The sequence below is a fragment of the Protopterus annectens genome, chromosome 3.part1 (assembly GCF_019279795.1).
Source record: "Protopterus annectens isolate FY-2018-M chromosome 3.part1, PAN1.0, whole genome shotgun sequence".
In the NCBI taxonomy this organism is placed as follows: domain Eukaryota; kingdom Metazoa; phylum Chordata; order Ceratodontiformes; family Protopteridae; genus Protopterus; species Protopterus annectens.
Window position 1 is genome coordinate 69,633,074 of NC_056732.1, and position 25,000 is coordinate 69,658,073.

General features: G+C 43.7%; 1 protein-coding gene across 1 annotated transcript in view; it reads left to right on the forward strand.

The window, feature by feature from the left end:
- The window catches only part of ATAD2 (ATPase family AAA domain containing 2), a 1,885,102-nt gene that overhangs the window by 504,046 nt on the left and 1,356,056 nt on the right, over positions 1–25,000 (forward strand). The window contains exon 6 of the mRNA XM_044066177.1: positions 2,623–2,722. Coding sequence (XP_043922112.1) covers positions 2,623–2,722 — 100 coding nt within the window. The remainder of the gene's footprint in view (positions 1–2,622; positions 2,723–25,000) is intronic.

Here is a 25,000-nt window from a genome sequence, read left to right on the forward strand (position 1 = left end):
AGCAGTTTTTTTTTTTAAAGTGACCGCCATTGCAAAGCAACATTTTCAGCTTGCAGACATGGAGGTCTGTTGTCTCTTTGCATGACTTTCTTTTTAGTTCATGGTTTGTATTGGATTGAATGAGTGTTATTTATTTACCGGGCTGGTCCGACTGGACGAGTTCCTTTTACTGCGGAGGCACGAGTAGAAAAGCTCCACATAAATTCATAAACACAAATAACAACAATACTGATATTATACTTGGTGTTAAAAACATTGTTATACAGGTAGCAACTAGTGAGAAAAGAAACTAGTAAGAAAAGAAAACGGTCAAGGCAGTCAAATCAGAAAAAAAAAAAAAAAAAATAATAGGCTGAGATTGCAACAAGTAGATATTTGCTGAGGGATCCAGTTAATACCAAGCATGTTTACTAAAGACATGTACCATGAGAGAAAGTGTAGAGGTAACATTTTTTAGGATTATGTTGACCCATGGACAGAGCCAAAAACTTATAAGGTGGGCCTTCCGGGAGTTTTTGAATTGTGTGGTAGTTGATGCAGAAGTCGTGGCTTGAGGTAGATTATTCCAGGTTTTTGCTATACTATGTGAAAATAGACTGTCTTCTGTGTTAGCTGGTGTGATAGAGAGAAGTGATTTGTTTAGAGCAGATTGGACGATTTGGTGTGTCGATAGTTTGCAATTGCCTAAGAGCTGGAGTTTTTTTTGGATGTTTTTAGTAGCTGTGGGATCTCAAGCCACTGAAGTTGTTTAAGAGGTATGCAGTGATGGGTTCGAAATGTGGAATTATTTGTAAACTTGGAGATTTTGTTGTAACGAGTCAAGTTTGTCCAGGTCATATTTCCTTATATAAGTGAGAACTGGGGCTGAAGACATCCTTGTGGAAAGAAGGGGAGTTTGAGCTAGGTTGACCTTAGCCTGATCTGATGGCCAATTTTTGTGTCTGTATAGGGAACCCATTTTTTTGTGTACCTTTTTTATAGTTTGAGAGATTTGGATGTCAAAATGGAGGTTATATATTTCACCACCAAGGAGCTTGGTGTGGGGGGAGGGTGAAATAACAGTACCATTATTGGAGATGATAGCGAAGGAGAATGGAGAGGTTTTTGCTTTGTTTGGGGTGAATAGAAGTAGTTTTGTTTTGTTTGGATTTAAGATGAGTTGAATATTAGTGATCAACCTTTCTTCTGTGGCAAAGGATTCTTAGGCCAGGTGGTGTAGGGTGGTAAGAGATGGGGCTGATAAGATTATGGTGAAATCATCTGCATATTGTATTAATGAGGCCTGCAGGGTGGAGTTATGTAGGTTACTGGTGAAGATAAAAAAGAGCAGTGGTTCCGATATGGAACCTTGAGGTTCACCAAGAGTGGTTTGGAGTAAAGGAGATGTAACTCCTTGCCACTGGATAGATTGTTGTCGGTCTGATAGGTAATTTTCAAACCAAGCAATAGTGTTATGGGGAAAAGACTAACGAGTTTAGTGCATCTCTTTGGATAGGGTGAGAAACCATATCAAATGCTTTGGAGAGGTCCAGGAATATGGCATATACAAATTTATGTCTATGTTGGTTAACCGTGTTAGTGAAGGAGGGAAGAGTGGTGGTTGTGCTGTGGTGTGGGCGGAAACCATGTTATGTAAGGGAGAGGAGAGTGTTTGATTTTAGGAAATGCATGACTTCAGAGTGTGTACATTTCTCTGGTATCTTTGACAAAGGGGACAGAATGGAAATAGGGCAGTAGTATGAGAAATCATAGGAGTTTCCACCCTTATGAAGTGGAATAATGTAGGAGATTTTCCACAGTTTTACGGATATAGGATTTCTGTATAGAGCGGTTAGTAAGGATTGAGACTTGATAGGATATGGAGTCGGCAGTCATTTTTAAGAAATTTGCTGGTAAACCATCTGCTGCAAGAGCAGTGGGTTTAAGTTTTAAGAGGTGTTTTTATCGTAGAGGTTTTGACAGGTGAGAAATTAAAGGGAGACTAGTTAAGAGCTGTGGGCATGGATGAGTAGCTATTTTTGGATAGTTGAGTTGATAGAGATTTAATGGACTCAGTAAAGGGATGTTTGATTTTGGAGGCTATATTGCTATCTGTATTTGTGGAGGTTGAGGTGTGAGCTGGTGTGGTGGTTTTAGTAGGGTTTGCGTGCCAGATTTTTAAAATCCTCTTCATGATGGTTTCCTAGTTGGGGGGTGGGGGGACTGTTTGGCAGTAAACCGATGCCCAACTGTCCAGACACTTTTAGTTGGTGTAGTGGCAGTGGCAACTGCCTGGAATTTGGAGGATCCTTGTGCAATCCCCGTGCAAGAGTCAGAGTTTTCCTTTTCTGTTGAGTTACTTCTCTTGTAACACATCATGAATATACATGGTACTGAAGGAAGCAAAGTACTGTAATTAGATGCATTATTATAGTAACTATATGGTACCTAGTTCAAGTAACTGGGCTTTCTTTGAATTGCTCGGAAGTTCAGTAGTATTAACTTAACAGTGATTGAAAAGTTGTGCTTTTGGTTTCTCCACCTTGTCTTCTTGAAACTTGAATCTGCTTTTCTCTAAGCTACTGTATAGTGCTGTTACAGAAAAATGCTGAAATCTGGAAATTGTTTTTTCCCCTTTATAAGGAGAACCTTCCTATGTATTCTCGAGTGAAACAAAAGAATATTCAGGCAGCAGATGAAGATGAAACTACTGATAATCAGGACGATGGTACTGGAACTGCAGGTTTGTACTCTTCAGTTTTGCAGGAAGGTAAATTTGTAATTTTCAAGTTTTTCCACAGTATAAAGCTATTCAGCACAACTGTATTTATTTAGTGTAAAATCACTTTTTTTTTTTTTTTTTTTTTTTTTTTTCTTCAGAAGGGTTATTTTAATGGTAAATCTGAACATTTAGGGTTGCCCACTGCGAAAAAATCAGTCAGTACACAGCAATTACCAAGTTTGTGTTCCTCTGTGAAGACTATTGCGGAGGAGTCTGTGTGGGTATATATGGAGGTGCTGCAGAAGGCAATATAATACTCTTTGCTTGTCATTCATAATTAGCATGAGTATGTGAAGTCACTACTACTTGATGTGTTGTTTGCTCAGGGCTTGCTCTTTTGTCAGTTGGCTAACATGCACTTTTTCTGCAAATACATGGTTATCATTTTCCTTTGGGATCTACTATCCCCTATTTTCTCTGTTTTTAAAGAAATGTAATTGTATGTCTGTCCAGCAAAGTTGTGGACAGTGACTGTGCAAATGAAAAATAGTTTACCTCTTTTATTGGCTCAGGAGGGAATATTGGGTTGAGCAAACACCTTCAAACTGATTAAATGTCATAATCTGATGTCCTCTTCATTCCTCCTCACAATTGGGTCTAGTATCCGATTCTCTAATCTGGCTCGGCCACATTTTCCAGACCTGAATCCGATTCTCGAGCTCTTCCCTCTACCCCTAGTGCAGTACACCCACCCCAGCACCTCAGATCTCATTTGCAACTTCAGCGATTGGACGCCGATCTGTGATGTCAAGCAGTTTTGGCTGGTTAAGTAGAAAATGCTTTTTTCTTCACCTTCTGCTAGTGCTATTTCTTACCATTCTCTTCTCTCGTTGTCTTTTACTTTGTAATTTCTTGTTATAGAACTGTTTAGAACAGCTTACTCTTGTGCTTCTTGGGAAATGGTACTGGTATAGTTTCCTTCTCTAACTTTAAACCTTGTTGAAGAAAAGTCATCGTTTTGGTCGTGGACTATTTTGTTTTTTTGTTTTAAACCCAAGTGTGTGTTCGTTATTTGGTGGGCTGTACGGCTAGATTCTTTTCTCTGAATTATGTCTGACAAACCCTCTCTGGGTTTCAAGCAATGCACTTCTTGTGGGCACAAACACTCCTTGTGGGCAACTTGGTTGAGGATCATCTGTTTAGGTGCTGATCACCTTAAAGCTTCTTGCGAAGCTTTTGCGTCTTTTAATCTGTGGGTGCTTCCGGATAGGCACAACAAACTTGTTTTAAGGGGTCGTCTTCTTTCTTCAGCTTCCAAGGCTGAGACCTCTTCCATGGCTTTTGTTCTCTTCTTCCAAAGAGTCTACGAAGTCTCTCTCTGCGTCCCTAAGAGAGCCTCTGGAGCGAAAATCCAAGGAAAGAAAGTTTTGGATCCAATCTCCTCTCATTCGAAGTAACTTCCATCTTACCGGATCTACAGGCCTTCTCGGATCCGACTGAGGGAATTACACGGTTACCTTCTTCCTCTTCGACTCTGGTTTTTGATTCTAGGACTCTGTGTCAGAGAGCTCATTGGAAGTCCCAGAGCCGGTTAGGAAATTCCCCTTCATCCAAGCTGAAGCACCCGAGACCGTCCTTGTCAGCTTATTCAAAGTTTTTTAGAAGCTGGTCTGAGGAAGACATGGACAAGGGTGATGGAGTTCCTCAAAGCCCAGATTCAGATAGCGGAAGTGTCGTCTCCATCCCCTGTTGGATCAGTGAGCTAGGCCCATACCATCATAACTCTTTCTCCATTCAGGGCCACTGCTCCTGTGTTACAGGATTCAGGACTCCCGAGAGTGTTGGTTTTGTTACTGGGGAAACCACCTTCCTCGACTGCAATGGTGCCCCCGATCAGCCCTTTTTCTGTTCCTTCAGAGGAGAGCGCATCTCTGATCTGTGTCTGGGGGAGTGGGGTCAGCTCAGTCTTTCTTGGCACTTTCCCTTCTTGGTGCTTCGGCACTCAACAGCTCTGGTCTGATACCCTCTGGAGGCCATGGATCCGGAGTGTGTCCTGACTGCCTTCCCTTTTTTGCTTCAGGGGAAGTGGAGAGGACTTCTCTGAGTCTGTCTGCTTTGAAAGTAGTGGAACTGTTCTCTCTTCATTTACAACCTACCCTTGTAACCCCACTGGGTTGTGGTCTTGAGCAGTCTCCTGGATCTCCCTGCCCTGGAAGGGATCCCCTTATTCCGATAGTTCCCCAAAGTACCTCACTGAGGAAGGTCCCCCATAAGATGCGCTAAAGGAGGCAGACGCCCCAGTGGAGTCATTAACCGAAAACACTTCGAGGGAGAATGAATCCCCTCTATCCCCATCTGTTGGCGTCTCCTTTGGAGACATTTAAGAGATCCTGTAGCAGAAAGGTGAATGGTCTGTCAAACCTCTTCCTCCTGAGGAGTCAGTGTTCTTGGAGGATTTTGGGGCAGGTCCATCTGCATCCTGGTAGATCCCCCACCCCCTGGCAGACTACTTTATTGATCTGTTTTCCCTCCCGTCATGTAAGGAAGCGGATACCATTGATCCTCTTTATAAATGCCCCTGTAGGTTCCAGGTCACACTGTCTGAAAGGAAACACTGGATTAAGGGCCCTGATGCCATTGTGGTGGAGGCGGCCACAATGAAAACTGGCGGAGGAAAGCAGCAATGCCCATCTGCCTAACAAGGCACCTATAGAGTGTTGGACAGGTTTGAAAAGTGCATTTACGGTCTAGGCCAACTTTGCACTATGTTCGTTAAATTATCTCTCTTATTTTACCTGTCTTCAGAGAGAGCTGACTAAGGACCTTCTCAGCCTCTCTCTCAGTCCGTGCTTGTGGAGGAGCTTAAGAAACTTTCTCCCCAGATGGCCACTCTGTCATCCATTGCTAACTCCTCAATGAGGCTAATCTCCCATATAGTGGAAGTACCTCATAATCTGCTGGTTCAAGCCTATCCTTAAGGAGAGACACTTGTATGATACTGTAATTTTTCTGAAACCCTTCAAGGCATCCTTTGTTGATTCCCCTTTTGATGGTTCATCACTATTTGAGCCTTCTGTTAGAGATGCCCTCACCGACATCAAAAAGGATGGGAAGACCCTTTCTGCCATCTAAATCAAATTTTGTATGCCTCAGAGGTCCTTTTTGAGGAACCAGCCTGGAGACAAGAAAATGTGGTTCCGTAAATCCCAAGGGTCTTTCCAGGACCTGCGCTGTGAGCTGCCTTCAATAGGCAGAGGAGGAGGGTTTAATGGTCTCTTTCGCCCTTGAGGCAGAAGGGGTCTGCAGAACCAGAGCTTCAGGGACACGTTCCCTGACTATACTTTCAAAACTCTTGAAGTGCTGCCCGACTGTTGATCTCGGGAGGCAGTCAGGGGTCGACTTTCATTGCACCCTGTAGTCTGGACACATTTTAGAAACAGTTCATCGGTGCTAAACTTAATATCCAGAGGCTCCTATATGCCACACAGAGGAAGCAGTCAGCCCAAGAAATTCAAAAATTGCAACAAAAAAGTTATCCAAGAGGTCCCGACCGAACAAAGAGAATTTGGTACTTACTCTCGCTTCTTTTGGTATGGAAAAGGACAGGTGACTCATAGTGTAGCAAAGCAAATTGAACCTTCATGTAAAGAAGTTGAGGTTCTGAATGGTTACTGTTTAGTCCATTTTGCCTGTATTGCACAAGGAAGATAGATGTGCTCAATAGTACACATCCTTGAAATCTACCATATCAAAATAGGCACCCTAATAGATACCTGTGCTTTTGGCTGGGAACCAATCACTTTCAGTTCAAACCACTGCCATTTTACTTACCACAGCTCCCAAATACCCCCCCCCCCCCAGGTGTTCACCAAATCCATGGCAGTCTTAGATCATATGAGGCTCAAAGGATTGCAAGTGTTTCCATACTTTTGTGATTAGCTCCTCACCACTCTCATGCAGCATCAACTTCTCAAAGCCAGAGATTCTGATTCATCTCACACTCCGTGGGCATCAACATAAATTTAGACGAGTCCAATGTGACTAAGAGCCTAGACTTCATAGAACACTGTTTAAACATGAAGTAATCAAATAGCTTCTCTTCCCCCTTCACCTCATAATGATACTGGGGAATCAAGTCCAGGAACTGTTATCCCATCCATCCCAGCCTTGCCCGCTTTCTCCTACAAGATCTGGGGTCAATGTCAGCAGCGATTTTTAGTTCTTCTGGCAAGGTTCTTTATGTGAGTTCTTCAATGGATGTTAGCAGTAGAATGATCTGTACTATATACCAATCTCTCTATTCTTGTCAGAATGACACCAGTCTAGAAATGCATTATCTGTTGGTGGATCAAGACAACCTCCTTTTAGGCAGACTATTCAAGATTCCCCCTCTAATAGATACAGTGACCATGGATGCTTCCTGGGTGGGGTGGGGTGGAGCATTACAAGGGAAAAGATGGTCCAAGCACGTGGTGTCTGGAGACCAGGATGCTTATCAGTGTCCTTGAGATGAACACAATTCTTCTAATGTTGTGAACCTTTCAGGACGTGTTCCCTCTGGGGACCATTGCTGTTCCCACCGACATCGTCTGTAGTCTGGTACATCAACAAACAAGGAGGAACCTGTTCTTACCCTTTATGCAGAGAGGCCATGAGTATGTGCGAATCGGCAGTATCTTCGGACTGACTTCTAGTTGCAACTTGCATGCTTGGGAAAAATTAACATGCTTGGCAGACAGACTAAGCAGATCTATCCTGATTCTGCACGAGTGGTCCGTCAGTCATTGGCGAACATGATCTTCAAATGTTGGAGCCAGCCTTGCTGTAATCTTTTTGCCTTTCCCCTCAACAGGTGCAGTGAGTTCTTCGCTATTATCCCGCCTCCGGGTAGTCCCAGAGGGATGCTCTGGTGCACGATTGGTGCCTGGGTTTCCTTTATGCCTATCCCCCTCTTCCACTTATTCCAAATATTCTTCAGAAGGCAAGCAGGCCCTTGCCCCTTTTTGGCCTTGACTGGTATGGTTTTCTTTCCTCTGGTCTCATCTAAAATACATTGTGGATAACTGAGCCAAGACAGGATCCCCTCCCTCACCTGTCAGGATTGCAGCATCCCAGTCTTCATGCCATGAAGCTTGACCACATGATTTCTCTACTTCCAACCATATTAACAGTCCAGACTTGCTTCCCCATCTCATACCATTTTTGGCCTTGCAGAAGTTTTCAACTAAGAAAGTCTGCAACAGTAAATAGAAATGTTTGTTTTTTTTTTTTGGCTGCAAGTAAAAATATTGATTCCTTTTCAACATCTGTCTCGTACATTTTGCTTTTTCTTATTACCCTGTTTAAGGAAGGAGTAAGTTTTTCTATGATCAAACTTCAGCAGGCAGCAATTTCAAATTTTCATATAGTTAGCCAATCTTGCTCCTTGTCTACTTTTAGATTATGCAAAGCGTTTATGAAAGGTATCCTTTCGCTGAGCCCCCCCCCCCCCAAAAAAAAAGATCCTTCTCCACCCTGGAACATCACCACTGGTACTGCAGAGTTTCTCTGACCGAGCCAGCAGCCAATTTTGACTTGAAGTTTTTCTCATAAAAGGCTATCTCTTCAGTAGCCATTACTTCCTGATCTTACAAATCTCCCATACATAATTTTCATAAAGCCAGGGTTTTCACTGCGTACCAATCCCTCTTTTCTGCCTAAAGTAGTGCTTGAAAACATTAACCAATCCATTCAGTTACTGGTGCTTTTTCTCATTTTTTCCAACAAAGGAGAGTATATTCTATATGTCCTTAATGTTCATAGACAACTACATTTTTTTTTTTTTTTTTTTTTTTTGCATAGAACAAAGCAGCACAGGACGTCAGACAAGTTGTTTATAGCCTTTTCTACTAACAGATTAGGTTGAGCAGTGTCAAAAAATCACACTGGTCAAGTGGATCACTGAGTGGATCACCTTCATTTATTCTCGGAGAGATGTAGAATTACCTCGACCTCCAAGAGCACATTTTACTAGCTCTGTGGCTACTTCTGCCTTGCCATCCAGGATTTCCATTGAAAATATTTGTATGGCAGCCATCTGGTCAAACAATTCCGCCTTTGTTGTACCCTACAAATTTAATATTGTGTCTAGGCGCAGGGCTTCCTTTGGTTTGTCAGTACTCTGACACATCTTTCCATGATGGCCAACCAGAGAGCCTTTACCTGGGGACTCTGACTCATTCGTGCGGAGAAATGAAGAGGTGACTGTTGTGACCATTTGTTGTACCTCTGACAGCCAGTATGGATAGGGGAGGGGGGGTTAGCAACGTCCCCTGTGCCTGTTGGAGTCCCTCTCAGTGGGCAAGGGCGAGCCACTCTTTACAGCCCTGGGGAAGGGAACAGAGGTTTCTGTGTTGTCAGAATGCTGTGCCCATCCCTAGGGAGACAGCTGCTGCTATTAACACAGCTGGTCCCATTTTTCCTGTCAGAAAGAAACTGCATGCAAAGCTTATCTACCACTTCTCAAATTCCTTTGAATAGGAGAAGTTTACTGGGACTGGGTCAGGATTTAACTTGCACTGTTGGTCCTTATTGTAAAGTAGTTTCTGGTAAAAGAGGGATTTTTTTTTTAAACTAAAGAGATTTAAGACTCTGATGCAGGGATGGATTCAGGGTTTTGTGCTCTGACTTCTTTTTGACTATGGAGATCTTGGTTTCTGATCTCTCTGTGGAGTTTTTTTTTGTCACAGATCATTACTAGAATGTGCCATTGTTTACCATGGGAGAGCACTGAGGTTTCTCAGTCCCTTAGAAAATATGATGGGTTGTTACAGAAGGATTTTCCTGAAACTACATTCATTCCTCCTGTCATCTGCTTTAGAAAATAGGTCTTGCTAACTATAATTTGTCACAATAGTCAGCCAGCAGTAGTCCTTAAATGAAAGATGTGTTAAGTTCCTTAGTATTTTATTGTTTTATACACCTACTCCCAAACCTGAACCCAGCAGTGATAGCTTTAGTTAATCGCACTGTTGCTAAGTGCTTAATGAATTCCAGTCCTATTTCTGATGAGGGGAAAATTATTGATGGGTATGGGGGTGAAAAAGTCTTTTACCACTTTGATTTTTCAGAAATTTGAATTATCAATGGAATGTTTCTTCACCATGTGAAGAAAAATATGGTTTAAGTAACTGTTTCTTCTATTGCACTGGTCACTATTCTTTGTTTGCAGTTTGTGTATTACTCTGATACTACTTCCAGGGCTATGACCACTGGTACTCTTATAGGGAGGTTTGCTTGGCTGCATTCTCAAAACCTCCCAGATGTAAAACATGAGATTTTAAGTTGGCCTTTGGATAGGGGTTTAGTGTTTGTTCCCTCTTCTGTAGAGGTGATCAAAAAATGTGATGAAAGGGGCAAGCTGATTCAGGCACTCTCTCTAACATTTTTCAGCCCTCCTTTTCCAAATTGCCCAAGGGATTTTATTTCTCATTCACTTTTGGTTAAAAAAAAAAAAAAAAAAAAAAAAAAAATCAGAGTTCAGGTAACCACATGTTTTAGAAAAAAAATGGTAAAGGAGTTCAGAAAGAAATCTCAAACCTCTCAAAACCAAGGACAGTTCAAGTCTTAATGACTGTTCAAGGGACCTTGTGACCTCATCCCACCCACCCTAGCCCATTTTGTATTCCAGAAATATGGATTTTCATTTTCCTGTTTAGCAGCAGTTTGATTTTTCAGAAGCCATTTGTCTGAAATGTTCATTGTAGTTACAGATGGCAGTGAAGAAATTTCTCCGTTCTAGAGGTTTCACTCCTTCTCCTGCACACGCTCTTTTTTTCCTTCTATTTGTCAAATTCTGTCCCAAGGAGTGATGGAGCAACTTCCTTCTTCCTATGTGTTCCATGTGTGAAAAAGAGAACATTTGGAGACCAGATGTTCTTCCTGTTTCACTTTTGCAGTCATTACATTTAGATTATCTGCCTGCAGGTAGCCCTCAGCTGGCCTGAATATCAAAGTCTTGAGGTCCTGCGTCGGATGCTGTCTCTTCTTCCATGATGTCAGGTCATCAGGGTCATAAAGCATGCAGCCGACGCCATTACATCAGTCTTTCTTGCTGCGCGGTAGCAGAAGCAGTTAGCAAGTGCTGGTCATCCGACTTCTGAAATTTTCGTTTTCGAGTTTCAGAACCGAAATCTTCAAAAAAGCTAACTACCCGTTGGGGGTTCTCTTTCTTGCTATTAAACTGATGTCAGTAAAAGTTAGCAATTGTCTTACCTGTGGAAAGCAAATGCCTCAAAGATTTTCATTCGTACTGCATTCCTTGCTTAGGCCGAGACCACGACATCCCTCGCTGTTGGTTTTGTGCTTTATTCAACCCCTAAACTATTCGTAGTCTATTTTTGCAGGAAATTATTTTGGCTCTCCGTTTAACTGTCCAGAAATGTCGTCTGTAAGCTATCAGACTACCAATATTCCGAAAAAAATGTAAAGATAGACAGACCGCATAGGTCCAAAACTGCCGACGCTTCCGTTAAGCTAATCGCCAGTTCGCTTGTACTCGGTGAGGTGCTTTCGCAGCCCCTCATACCCACTACTTCAGATTCGCAGGCCTCTGCTTAGACCCATTTGGAGTTGGGTATGCCACAAGATGCTTTTTTTTGACCGTGGAACCTGCAGATGTCTTTACCTTAGATGGCTTCGGAGCCGCTGTGCAGGCACCGGCTTCTGAGAGTGTATTCAGGCCTACAGACTTGCATTTCAAAGAGACGCCACCTTCTTCAATGCCTAAAACTCGACCTACGCCTAGAAAACTGACGTCCAAACCGCATGGTCAGGCCCATATGCCTAAAAAACAAATAAGAATGGCTGAAGACCTTATTACTTTAATTAGGGGAAGTCAGCCTTCCCCCTCTAAGAGACCTAAAACTGATTTTCCTTCTGATTCTTCTCATCAGGATTCTGAAATTTGTTTGTTCTGATTACCAGGATTTGCCGTTAGCTACCTATGAGGATTCTGATGCAAAGGATTCCATTCCCCCGCTTTCCCTCCAGAAGATTTTTCTTTTGATGAAACCTTGCACACTCATAGGGAACATTTCCGCTGGGAAAGGTAGGATTACTCTGACTCCAAAAAGAGGCTTAGGGAATTCTTACTCCTCCCTCAGCATAGGCCCTTAGCTATCCCTCCTGCCCTGGACATTGCAGATGATGCCTTCTTGTAATGTAAACGAAAGAAAGCTTGTGCTATGCCTAATCCCAGCAACAGTCACATAAAATATTGTCCACAAAGAAAAAACGTTGCTGGAAACTGCTGATGTTAAAACCAAAAACAATTTATTGACACACAAATCCACTTGTAGTAATCCACTTGTAGTTAGCGCTTTCGGGCCAAAACCCTTCATCAGACTAATTCAAAAAATGTTACAGACATATTTAAAATACTCATCTACCAACCAAATTTCAGTAAAAAGCCCGCCTTTTCTTGAGGGCTGGCTTAAGGGGCACAACATCATTTAAGCCAGGAGACCTGTGTGCTGTTAATTCAAGAATCCATTTAGATTCCACTAATTCAGTAGTGTGTTTTATATCTCCACCTCTGCTGTTCAAAACAACATTTTGTATAACCCTAAAACTAAATTGATGTGTAGGATTGTTTCTTATGTGCCTACATAATGCATTGTGTTTATCTTGATTTCTTATTGAAGACGTGTTGCAATCCCCTGACCTTGAGCATATTGTTGGTCATCCCTACATAGTAGCTCTGACCGGAATTGCAGTTGGCCAAATATACTACATCCGTTGTCCTACATGTTGCTCTCCCTTTTAACAGAACCCTCCTTCCACTGACCGGATGTACAAAAACCACATCCCTATTGATGTATACACAAGCCTTGCAATGGCCGCATGGTACTGTACCCTTCATTATGGGCAAAGCTTTAGTAGTGTTAGCAATCCTCTCTTTACAAAGCATGTCCTTAAGGTTCCTGTTCCTCCTATAACCAAACCATGGATTACTTCCTACAATGTCCCCTAAGTGAGCATCACTGGTGATTATATTCCAGTTTTTGTTTATTATATCACGAACACCCTTTGTTACTTCCATATGTCAACATCACCTTTTGTCTTGTTTGTGTATTCCTAGCAGCTATGTCCTGCCCCTTTTTTACCCCTGTTATATTAATCCAAGGTCTATATTTATCCTTCCTAAAGACTCTACCTTTACTTACTGCTCCCTCTATCAGGCCCTCTCTGTAACCCCTCTCACGGAAACTTCTTGTAATGTAGCCTGGCCCCAGATATTTTACCTCCTGCTCCCAGAAAACCTGACTGGTATTAGAGTACCTGACTCTCACAAGTTCCTTTTCAAGAATCCTACTGCGGACCCAGAGAACATTTCCCAAGGAACTAGAGGCATTAAGGCTACTACTGCCAAAAACCCTACCCCCTCTGATATAGATTCCAGGGCCTTTGACAGATTGGGTTAGAAGGTATACACTTCTGCTGCTTTGGCCATTAGGGCCTTAAACTGTCAGTTTCATATGTTAAAGTATCAGCAGCATATTATGGGACTGCTTAAACAGAAAATGATGATTCCTGACTTTGCTGAATATAAAGGATTGCAGGATTTAATGCATTCTGCTGAATAAGTTGGTAAACGTACTTTGCAGTGTGGTTTTACTGTTTAGAAGCATCTTGCATGGTTGCTGTCACTGGGTCTGTACTTGTAAGGCATGCTTGGCTTAAGGAGCAAAACTTGCCAGATCGTGTTAAAGCTAAATTACTAGATGCTCCCTTTAAACCATGACCACCTGTTTGGTAGCAAAGCAGAAGTCGTCCTTAAAAAGATGGAGAAAAAATCTAAATCTATGCAAACTGTTAAAGATTTCCTACAAGTACAGCCTCCCAGATTTAGTAGGCATTGTACTTGTAAGAATTAGTCCTTTACAGACTCTTACAGGCCTTCTCAGTCCAAACCCAGGAACAGCAGACCACCTAGGCTACAGTCTAAGGGCACGCATAGGCTTAAGCAGTGGTGGGCTCCCACTTCCAAAGCTGGAAAAGTAAGACACCCCCCTGTGGAAAAATGTCAAAATGACTTAACCTTAAACTTCCCAAGCCTTGCCAAACTGCCTACCCGCTGAGGGGGAAAGATTGCCCTGCATGCAAAATACTGGGAACTCATTACCCAGGACAAATGGGTTTTAAATATAGTCTTCCAAGGATACAGATTCCACTTCCACCCCCAAATCAGTGGGCAGAGGCTCAACAGCAGGATGTTCATCGTGTTACACTGCTGCAGTCATCACACTTGGGTTATCCTGCCGTCAGGCGGTCCCGCAGTCAGCCAGAGTTCCAAAGTCTTGGTCCGGTGTCAGTTGCTGTCGCTTCTTCCCTGACGCCAGTGCGGCAGGGTATATGAGGCATCCGACACCATTTTCTTCAGTCTTTCTTGCCGCGCGGTGCCCGAAGCAGAAGCAGTTCGCAAGTGCCGGTCGGCTGACTCCTGAGATTTTCAAATCGAATTTCAGACCAAAGTCTTCAATAAAACTAAGTACCCTGTTGGGGAACCTTTTCTTGCCTCAGTCCGATGTCAGAAAAAGTTAACAATTGCATTTCTTGTGGGAAGCATATACCTCATAAGGACTTTCATTCTTATTGTATTCCTTGCCTAGGCCCAGACCACGACGTCACAGGTTGTCGGTTTTGTGCTAGGTTTAATAAACGAACTGTCAAACGTCGGTTTGATTTGCCCGACATTACTTTGGTAGGAAATTTAATTATACTATGCCGTCGGAGCAACCGACGACCGGCATGCATAAAAAACGCAAGGATAAGGACAGGCAGCCTAGAACCAAACCAGACACCGAGGCCTGTGCTGGGCCTGTCGCCGGTTCTCCGGGTTGCAGTGAGGTGCCTACGCAGCCCCTGAAGACCGCTGATTTAGAACCCCAGACTGCTTCTGATTCACAAGCGGAGAGTACTAGGCTACCGAAGCCTTCTTCTTTAGGCCCTTCCGACTCCACAGCAGAAGGAGATGTTCTTCATCTCACATTGCTGCAGTCCTAACACTTGGGTAGTCCGCTGTCCCTCGATCGGCCCGAATATCAGAGTATAAGGCTGACGTCGGTCAAGGCGCATTTGACTGACATCAGAACGTCAGGGTACAAATGCGCATGACCGACGTCATATCCTCAGTCTTTTTTGCCGCATGGTCCGATGCAGAAGCAGTGTTGCAAGTGCCGTTCGGCGTTCTGAAATATTTCGAATTCGGAGTTTCAGACTGAAGTCAGAGTTGGTTAAGTACCCCGTTGGGGAATATTTTGTTTTTTTCTTGCCTCAGTGGTTTACCGGATGTCAGAAAAAGTAAATAACTGTATTTCTTGTGGGAAACAGATACCGCATAGGGATTACCACAATTTGTGTATACCTTGTTTGGGACCTGAGCACGACGTTGTTGGGTGTCGCTTTTGTGCTAGGTTCAATAAACGCACTATAAAGCGAAGGTTGGATTGTGCCAGGTTGGTCTTTGGGAAGCGGAGCAATTACAATATGCTGTCGGATGCTCCGACGCCGGCTTCCTCAAAGAAACGCAAGGACAAGGCGGTTAAACCTAGGTTAGAGGAGTCGTCCGAACCGGACGCCGGTTCTTTAGAGGCGTCAGTGGAACCGGTGGTTCCGACGGAGGCCTCTCAGGAGTCCCAGGGGGAAACTTTGTTTTTACAGGATGTGGCCTCCCAGGAGGCAGGTCAGGCTGTAGGGGCTTCTCAGATAACTGTACTCCCCTCCCTTCCCAAGGTGTCTAGGCCCTCTCTTTCTGCTTCCAAGGCTTCTCCTAGAGGCAGGTCTAGTTTTGCTTCTGTGGGTGTCCCTCCTAGTTCTTCATGTTCTGTGCCCAAGAAGCACATGCTTAAAATGGCAGAAGATTTAATTACTTTAATTAGAGGCTCTATGCCCCCTCCTGATAAGAGGCCTAGGATGGAGCCTGTGTTGGGGGATTATGAGCAGGCTTCAGATGTGTCTGAGTCTTCGGCTGAAGACTTGCAGGAGTATTCTCATTATTCTGATTCTGATGTGGATGATTCTACTCCTTCTGCTTCTCCTCCGGAGGATTTTTCTTTTTCAGAGACCCTTCACTCCATGAGAGAGCATTTTAAATGGGAAGGTCAGGATTTCTCTGATTCCAGGAAAAGGCTTAGGGAATTTTTGTTTTTACCCCAGCATAGGCCTTTAGCTATACCTCCTGTTCTCAATGTGGTGGAAGATGTGTTTGCAGAGGCTTCTCTTAATCCTGATTCTTTGCCTCCTGCTCCTGTTAAACCGGATAGGTATTACAGGGTGCCTGAAGCTCATAAGTATCTTTTTAAGAGTCCTAGGGCAGACCCAGAAACCGTTAGCCAGGGGCCTAAGGGTGTTAAGGCTTCTGTTGTCAAGAATCCGGTTCCGGCAGATAAAGAGGCCAGGGCCTTGGATAGATGGGGAAAGAAAGTTTATACTTCTTCCATTCTATCCATGAGAGCTTTGAATTGCCAGTTTCACATGTTGAAATATCAAAATTATCTCCTTTCACAGTTGAAATCTAAGGTTGATGCTTTGGCGGAAGGTATTGATTGTAAAGAGTTACAAGATTTAGTGCATGTTTCTGAACAGGTGGGTAAGCATTCTTTGCAATGTGGTTTTGATGCTGTACAGGCCTCGTCTAGGGTGGCTGCTACTGGGTCAGTTCTTCGCAGGCATGCCTGGCTGAGGGATCAAAATTTGTCTGACCATGTTAAAACTAGGATTTTGGATGCCCCTTTGCAATCTAATGTCTTGTTTGGTTCTCCTGTTGAGGCAGTTTTAAAGAAAATGGAAGACAAGGCTAAGTCTATGCAGACTGTTAAAGATTTTTTGCAGGTTCAGCCTCCAAAGTTTAGTAGAAATTGGCCTACTAAAGGGTGGACGTATCCTTCTTATGATTCGCAGTCTAGGGGTAGATCTAGACGTGGCAGGGGCAGAGGTCAGGGCTCTTTCAGGCCTAGAAGAGAGAGTTCTCCTGCACAGTCTTCGGGTGAGGGCAGGGGTCAGTCCTTTCGTAAACAGACCCAATGACCTACCTTTTCAGCTGCCAGAACCTTCTCGCCTGGCAGCACCTTTGGGAGGAAGATTGGCACTTTTCAAAGAAAATAGGAGTTTGATCACCCAAGACAGATGGGTACTGGATATCATACATCACGGTTACAGGTTTTATTTCCATACCTTGCCTCCTTTCAAAGGCATGCCAGACATTCCTCCTCAACAAAGAATAGAGGCTCACAAGCAAATTTCTCTGTTACTCCAAATAGGGGCCATACAGCCAGTTCCTATGCCAGAAAGGGGCCTAGGATTTTATTCTCGCCTGTTCCTAGTACCAAAGAAAGGGAACACGTGGAGACCAATTTTGGATTTGTCTATCTTCAACACTTATCTGGACATTCCCAAGTTCAAAATGTTGACGTTGCAGCAGCTTTTACCTCTGCTGGGCAAAGATCATTGGATGGTGACTTTGGATCTCAAGGAAGCTTACCTTCATGTTCCTATCAGACTAAGTTGCAGGAAATATCTGCGTTTTCGAGCTGGGACTTCTCACTATCAGTTCTCTGCATTGCCCTTTGGCTTATCTACTGCGCCCAGAGTGTTCACGAAAGTTCTGGCTCCAGTGATTGCTTTCTTCAGGCTAAAAGGAATACAGATCTATCCTTATTTGGACGACTGCCTGATTCTGTCTCAAGCAAGTGAAGAGCTTCTTCATCATTTGGAATATGTGATAGCAGTGCTAAGATGCCTGGGGTATTCTGTGAACGAAATAAAGTCCAGTCTAGTACCCTCTCAGGACATGTGCTTTCTGGGTGTGAGACTGAATACAGCATCCCAGATGGCCTTTTTAACCCCGGACAAACAAGAGTCTATCCCTTTACTTCCATCAACTATCTCATCAGTCCGGGCTGACTGCAAGGACAGTCCTTCAAGCCTTAGGGTTCATGGCATCTTGTATTCTGGTGCTTCCCAATGCCAAACTGCATATGAGGAAGCTACAATGGTATCTCAAAATGTATGGACACAGCACTGCCAGGATCTGGACACTGTCATTCAAATAATACCTTGCATTCAAAAGGAATTTTTGTGGTGGGCTCAGGAATGTCACCTAAACAAGGACTCTCTGTGACCCGGCCAGAGGCGAGTCAGATTTTAACGACAGATGCCTCAGACAAAGCTTGGGGAGCTCATCTAAATGGAAAGTGGATACAAGACAAGTGGCCTGCCAGACTACAACATCTACATATCAACATGAAGGAGATGTTAGCAGTCCAGTTTGCATTAATATCCTTCAAGGATTTACTTCTTCCAGGGCAGGTGTTGATTCTAACAGACAACACAACTGTCATGTGGTACATCAACAAGCAAGGGGGAACACATTCTTATCCTCTATGCAGGCAAGCAATGATTTTGTGGGAGACTGCTCTCAGTTTACAACTAAGTCTTCAGGCAAGGTTTCTGCCGGGAGCACAGAACTCCTTAGCAGATGTGTTAAGCAGACAAATCATGGATCCCCACGAGTGGAAACTGGATCTTCATGTATTTCAGAAATTGACAGTGTCCTGGGGAACTCCAGACATAGATCTGTTCGCTTCTCCACTAAACCACCAGCTGCCAAAGTTTTGCACAAAGGTTTCATCCCACAGCTTGGAAAGTGGATGCTCTTTCTTTCAGTTGGGAAAATCTTCATGTGTATGCCTTTCCACCTCTGCCTCTCCTCCCAAAGGTACTTCTGAAGGTCAGACAGGACAAGCCAAGGATGATTTTGATAGCTCCAGATTGGCCTCGACAGCACTGGTATCCATTACTGAGAAGTCTGGTACGGAAGCCTCCATGGACTTTGCCTTTGATTCCACATCTGTTGTCCCAGGACAGTCATTTGCTCAATGTCAAACTTCACTCTCTTCACCTAACAGCATGGCATATTCTGTTTTAAACCAGAGAGGGTCTCAACTTCCACAACAAGTTTTGAATGTGATTTTGGAAGCTAGAAGGCCTAGTACAAGGAAAGTGTACGCAGATAAATGGAAGAGATTTTTATTTTGGAGTGCAGCTAAGGATTTGGATGTTTGAGCCTGATTTAAGTGTGGCTCTTCAATATCTTACTGAGTTATTGGACAAAGGTTTGTCCTTCTCTTCTATTAAGATTCATGCTGCAGCAATTTCAGCTCACTACGATTGTGACCCACCATTGTTGTCTCATCCTTTGTTCAAGCAATTTCTTAGAGGGGCAAAGAATATAAGACCCCCACGAAGGGCTCCTACTCCTGCTTGGGATCTCAATTTTGTGTTGGAGAAACTCACTCTGCAACCTTTTGAGCCTGCAGCTACTGCTGAGTTGAAATATTTGTCATGGAAGACTGCTTTTTTGTTGGCCATTACCTCTGCAAGAAGGGTTTCTGAATTGCAGGCCCTTATGGCAGTTGAGCCTTTCTTAATTTTCCATAAGGATAGGGTATCTTCACGTACTAATCCTTCCTTTATGCCTAAAGTGGTTTCTAGTGTGGCTTTAAACCAAACTATTCATTTGCCTACTTTTTATGCAAATCCCCAAACTAAAGGGGAAAAGATTTTGCACACTTTAGATGTACACAGGCAGTTGCGATATTATTTGGACAGAACTAAAGGGTTCAGACAATCTCAGCAGTTATTAGTTTCTTTTGCTTTGTGCTCTCAGGGCAAGCCCGTGTCAAAACAAACTATTTCTAAGTGGATTGGATTTTGCATTGCTTTCTGTTATTCCCATCATGGCAAAGAGATTCCAGCTGGGATTAGGCCTCATTCCACTAGGGCTACTGCCACTTCAACAGCTTTTTTGAGGGGGGGTGGCTACTAAGGATATTTTGGAGGCAGCCACTTGGAGTTCAGTGCATACCTTCTCTAGGCATTACCACCTTCCACTGTACTCTAAATCCAGGGCTGGGTTTGCCACTGCTGTCTTGCAGGGCATTTTGGCAGCTCCTGCTTCTTTGTAGTTTAGCCATCCTCCCTTTCCTCTGCTTTGGGATTCTACCCAAGTGTTAGGACTGCAGCAATGTGAGATGAAGAACATAGTACAGTTTTGTACCTACCATAAATGTAGATGTTCAAGATCCACATTGCTGCAGTCCAATTTACCTCCTTCCCTCTGTAGTTTGAGGTGGTTGTGGGGGTTGGGTTATCCATCTGAGGTATATTGCATATTGTATATATTGTGTATATTGTACATACTTCTGGTGTTAGGCTGGTTGGTTGTTTAGTTGTTGTCTATGGGTTTTGACCTTTCTTTTTAGGGTCTTCTGACATCTGGGGCAAGAAAAGACTGAGGATATGACGTCGGTCATGCGCATTTGTACCCTGACGTTCTGATGTCAGTCAATGCCTTGACCGACGTCAGCCTTATACTCTGATATTCGGGCCGATCGAGGGACAGCGGACTACCCAAGTGTTAGGACTGCAGCAATGTGGATCTTCGAACATCTACATTTATGGTAGGTACAAAACTGTACTTTTCCGGTGCAGTAGAAGCCCCTTCGGTTGCAGAAGGTGTCTTCAGACTGACTACACTCACCATGAAATGTTATGCCAAGCTTAAAACTCCATTAAAACCAAAAAAGACTGTACATCAGTCTCCAGTACTAGGCCCCATGCCTAAGAAACAGATGCTTAAGATGGCTGAAGATTTAATTACCCTTATCAGGGGTTCCCATCCCCCTCCTGATAAAAGGCCAAGACAGGAGGAGGATTATGCTTCCTCTGACCAGGTTTCAATTTCCTCAGATTCTTCTGAGGAACAGGAATACTCCTTTCCCCCTTATGAAGATTCTGATGCTGAAGAATCTATTCTCTCAGCATCTCCTCCAGAAGACTACTCCTTTGGGGAAACTTTACATACCATGAGGGAACATTTCCACTGGGAAGGCCAGGATTACTCTGATTCTAAGAAAAGGCTCCAAGGGTTCCTTTTACTACCCCAGCACAGACCACTTGCTTTCCCTCCCGTGTTAGACATTGTGGATGATGTTTACTTAGAATCTAGTCTTAACCCAGACTCTCTACCTCCTGCTCCAGCCAAACCAGACAGATACTACAGAGTCCCTGTCTCACACAAATTCCTATATAAAAACCCTGTTGCTGACCCAGAAACAATTTCCAAGGGTCCCAAAGGAGTTAAGGCCTCTGTTGCTAAAAATACTGTACCATCTGAAAGGGATTCCAGAGCACTAGATAGATGGGGAAAGAAGGTCTACACCTCAGCTACTCTAGCTATGAGAGCTTTAAATTTCCAGTTTCACATGCTGAAATATCAGCAATTCCTAATGTCCCAGTTAAAACAAAAAATGAGCACACATTCAGAGCAGCCTGATTTCAAGGAAATGCAGGATCTGTTACATGCTGCTGAACAGGTGGGCAAAAATACTTTACAATGTGGATTTGATTCATTGGAAGCTTCCTGTAGAGCAGCAGTGACTGGGTCTGTCATACGTAGACATGCTTGGTTAAAAGAACAAACCCTGCCTGATCATGTTAAAGCAAAGTTATTGGATGCACCTTTACAGCAGGATGATTTATTTGGTGTAAAAGCAGAAGAGTTTTTAAAGAAAATGGAGGATAAGGCAAAATCTATGCAGACGGTCAAGGATTTTTTTACAGGTTCAACCCCCTCGTTTCAGCAGAAATTGGCCAACAAAAAAATGGTCCTTTCCAGCATCTGACAGACCACAGAGGGGCAAATGCAGACGTCCAAGGGGCAGAGGTGAGTCACAAGGCCCTTACAAACCATGCCAATGGGGTGCCGCTACCCAGAAAGGAGGAGAAGACAGGCCCAAGCGAACAGAAGACAAACACAATGACTTAACCCTCAGACTGCCAAGCAAATCTCTCTTGGCAGCTCCCTTGGGAAGAAAATTAGCACTTTTTGCAGACAACTGGCACATCATCACAAAAGACAAATGGGTCCTAAGCATTGTTTCACAAGGATACAGATTTCACTTTCACACCTTGCCAAGGATAAGAGGAATGCCAAACCTGCCACCAAATCAATGGGCGGAGGCACAAAAACAAATTACAGCTCTCATGTACACGAGAGCCATTCAACAGGTACCTACACAGGAGCAAGGACAAGGATTTTACTCAAGACTTTCTAGTCCCCAGAAAGGACAAAACCTGGAGACCCATTCTGGACCTTTCAATTCTAAACACCTACCTCCAAGTACCCAAATTCAAGATGCTAACACTGCAGCAGCTTCTTCCCATGCTGGGCAAGAAGGCTTGGCTATTAACGTTGGATCTCAAGGAGGCATACCTGCATGTCCCTATCAGGCAAAATTGCAGAAGATACCTCCGTTTCATTGCAGGTTCAACTCATTATCAATTCTCTGCACTGCCCTTTGTCTTATCTACTGCGCCCAGGGTCTTCACAAAATGCCTGGCACCAGTAATTGCATACTGCAGACAAAGAGGAATTCAAATATACCCATACCTGGACGATAGTGCCTTATTCAAGCAGAAAGCAAGGACATTCTTTTAAAGCATCTGGCGTTTGTCAAACACCTTTTAAGTTGCCTAGGGTACACAGTAAACGAAAATAAATCAAAACTAGTTCCCTCACAGAACATAACATTCCTGGGTGGCAGCTTGAATACAACGACCCAGATGGCTAATCTCATGCCAGACAAGCAACAGCTGACTCAATACTTCAAAATGATGGCAACAAAGACCCAACTCCCTGCAAGAAAAATTCTGCAGGCCTTGGGATTCATGGCATCTTGCATACTCCTAATACCATTTGCAAAACTGCATATGAGGAAATTACAATGGTATCTGAAGAGCGTATGGACACAGCACAACCACAGCTTGGAAACAATGATACCACTCATTCCCTGCCTTCAACAGGAGTTTCTATGGTGGGCACAGGCATGTCACCTCAACAAGGGTCAGCCTTTTACCTTGCCCACAGCCAGGCAAACTATAACAGATGCATTGGATTATGCCTGGGGAGCACACATGGCAGGACAAGTGCATCCAGGGCAAATGGGATACAGACCAAAGTCATCTGCATATCAATCAAAAAGAAATGCTAGCTGTACAGAATGCCCTAACAGCTTTCAAGGACCTCTTACATCCAGGACAACTCCTAATAAAGACGGACAATACCACAGTAATGTGGTACATAAACAAGCAAGGGGGCACACTCCTACCCCCTATGCAGGCAAGCAATGACCTTGTGGAACACAGCACTGACTTACCAAGTTCAACTACAAGCACAATTCCTGCCAGGAAAGAAAAACACATTGGCAGACAACCTAAGCAGAAACATCATGGATCCCCACGAGTGGAAACTGGATCCACAAGTATTTGCAATGATAACTCAAAAATGGGGTCACCCAGACATAGATCTGTTTGCCAACCCCCAAAACTACCAACTTCAGAAATTTTGCACAAGGACATTCCACCCACTAGCTTGGAAAGTGGACGCCCTCTCATTCAGTTGGAAAACATTAACAGTGTATGCCTTTCCTCCACTGCCTCTTCTAGCAAAGGTGCTGCTGAAAGTCAGATTAGAGAGGCCACAAATGATACTCATTGCTCCAGACTGGCCACGCCAGCACTGGTACCCGATAATAAGGAACATGGCCCAAGGCCTACCATGGATTTTACCCCAAATTCCTCACCTGCTCACTCGGCAAAACAATCAGATTCTACACAGCCAGCTCAAGACTTTAAATCTGGCTGCATGGCAAATTACCTAAACAACCAGACAACACCTCTATCTAAAGCTGTTATGGATGTCATTCTGGAGGCCAGGAGGCCCAGCACCAGGAAAGCCGATTCAGACAAATGGAAAAGATTTTGCGCCTGGAACCAGTCTAAAGGCCAAAATCCCCTTGCTCCAAACATTCCTCAGATTCTACAATATTTAACGGAGATGTTGCACAAAGGACTTTGTTTTTCATCTATTAAGATCCACGCCTCTGCGATTTCAGCTCACTACAACACGGATCCTCCTGTATTTTCACATTCACTTCTAAGACAGTACCTCAGAGGGGCTAAGAACACAAGACCGCCCAGGAGAGCATCAACACCAACTTGGGACCTCAACTTTGTTCTGGGAAAGCTTACACTGCTGCCCTTTGAACCAGCTATTTCAGCTGATTTAAAGTTTCTGTCATGGAAAACTGCCCTGCTACTAGCAATAACTTCAGCTAGAAGAGTCTCAGAGCTACAGGCCATAATGGCAGTGGAGCCTTTCCTCATTTTTCATCAAGACAGAGTCGCTCTAAGGACTAACCCTTCCTTTATGCCAAAGGTGGTTTCCAGTGTGGCCCTAAACCACACCATTCATTTACACACCTTTGTCCCAAACCCCCAGAACAAAGGAGAAAGACTCATGCACTCCTTGGATATTCACAGGCAATTACGTTACTACTTGGATAAAACTAAGGCTTTCAGAAAATCTGACCAGCTCTTTGTATCTTATGCTGCAGGATCACAAGGAAAAGCTATCTCAAAACAGACCATTTCAAAATGGATAGGACATTGTATACGTTTCTGTTACACACATCATGGTAAACCGGTACCTGCTAGCATTAGGTCCCACTCCACCAGGGCTACAGCAACATCAACAGCCTTTCTCAGGGGGGTACCAACCAATGATATTTTGGAAGCTGCAACTTGGAGTTCAGTGCACACCTTCACCAAGCACTATCACTTACCTTTATACTCTAAGACTAGAGCTGGCTTTGCCACTGCAGTTCTGCAGGGCCTACTAGCTTCTCCAACCCCTGTTTAACTTCACCACCCATCCTTAGCTTTGGGATTCAACCCATGTGTGATGACTGCAGCAGTGTAACACGATGAACATAGTACAGTTTTGTACCTACCATAAATGTAGATGTTAGAGTGTTCACACTGCTGCAGTCCACGTTACCCTCCCTCCATCCCCTCTGAACTAGCTGAACTTTTCTATACTTTTCTATCTGATACAACCGTTGTGGTGTATTTGCTTGTAACTGAAGGTATTCTTGGTATTTTCTGTACATGTTTTATTGGCAATATGTACTGCCCACCTACTAGGGGGCACCTGACATCTGGGGCAAGAAAAACTGAAGAAATGGCGTCTGATGCCTCTTATATATCCCTGCCGCACTGACGTCAGGGAAGAAGCGACATCAACTGATGCCAGACCAGGACTTTGGAACTCTGGCTGACTGCGGGACCGCCTGACGGCAGGATAACCCAAGTGTGATGACTGTAGCAGTGTGAACACTCGAACATGTACATTTATGG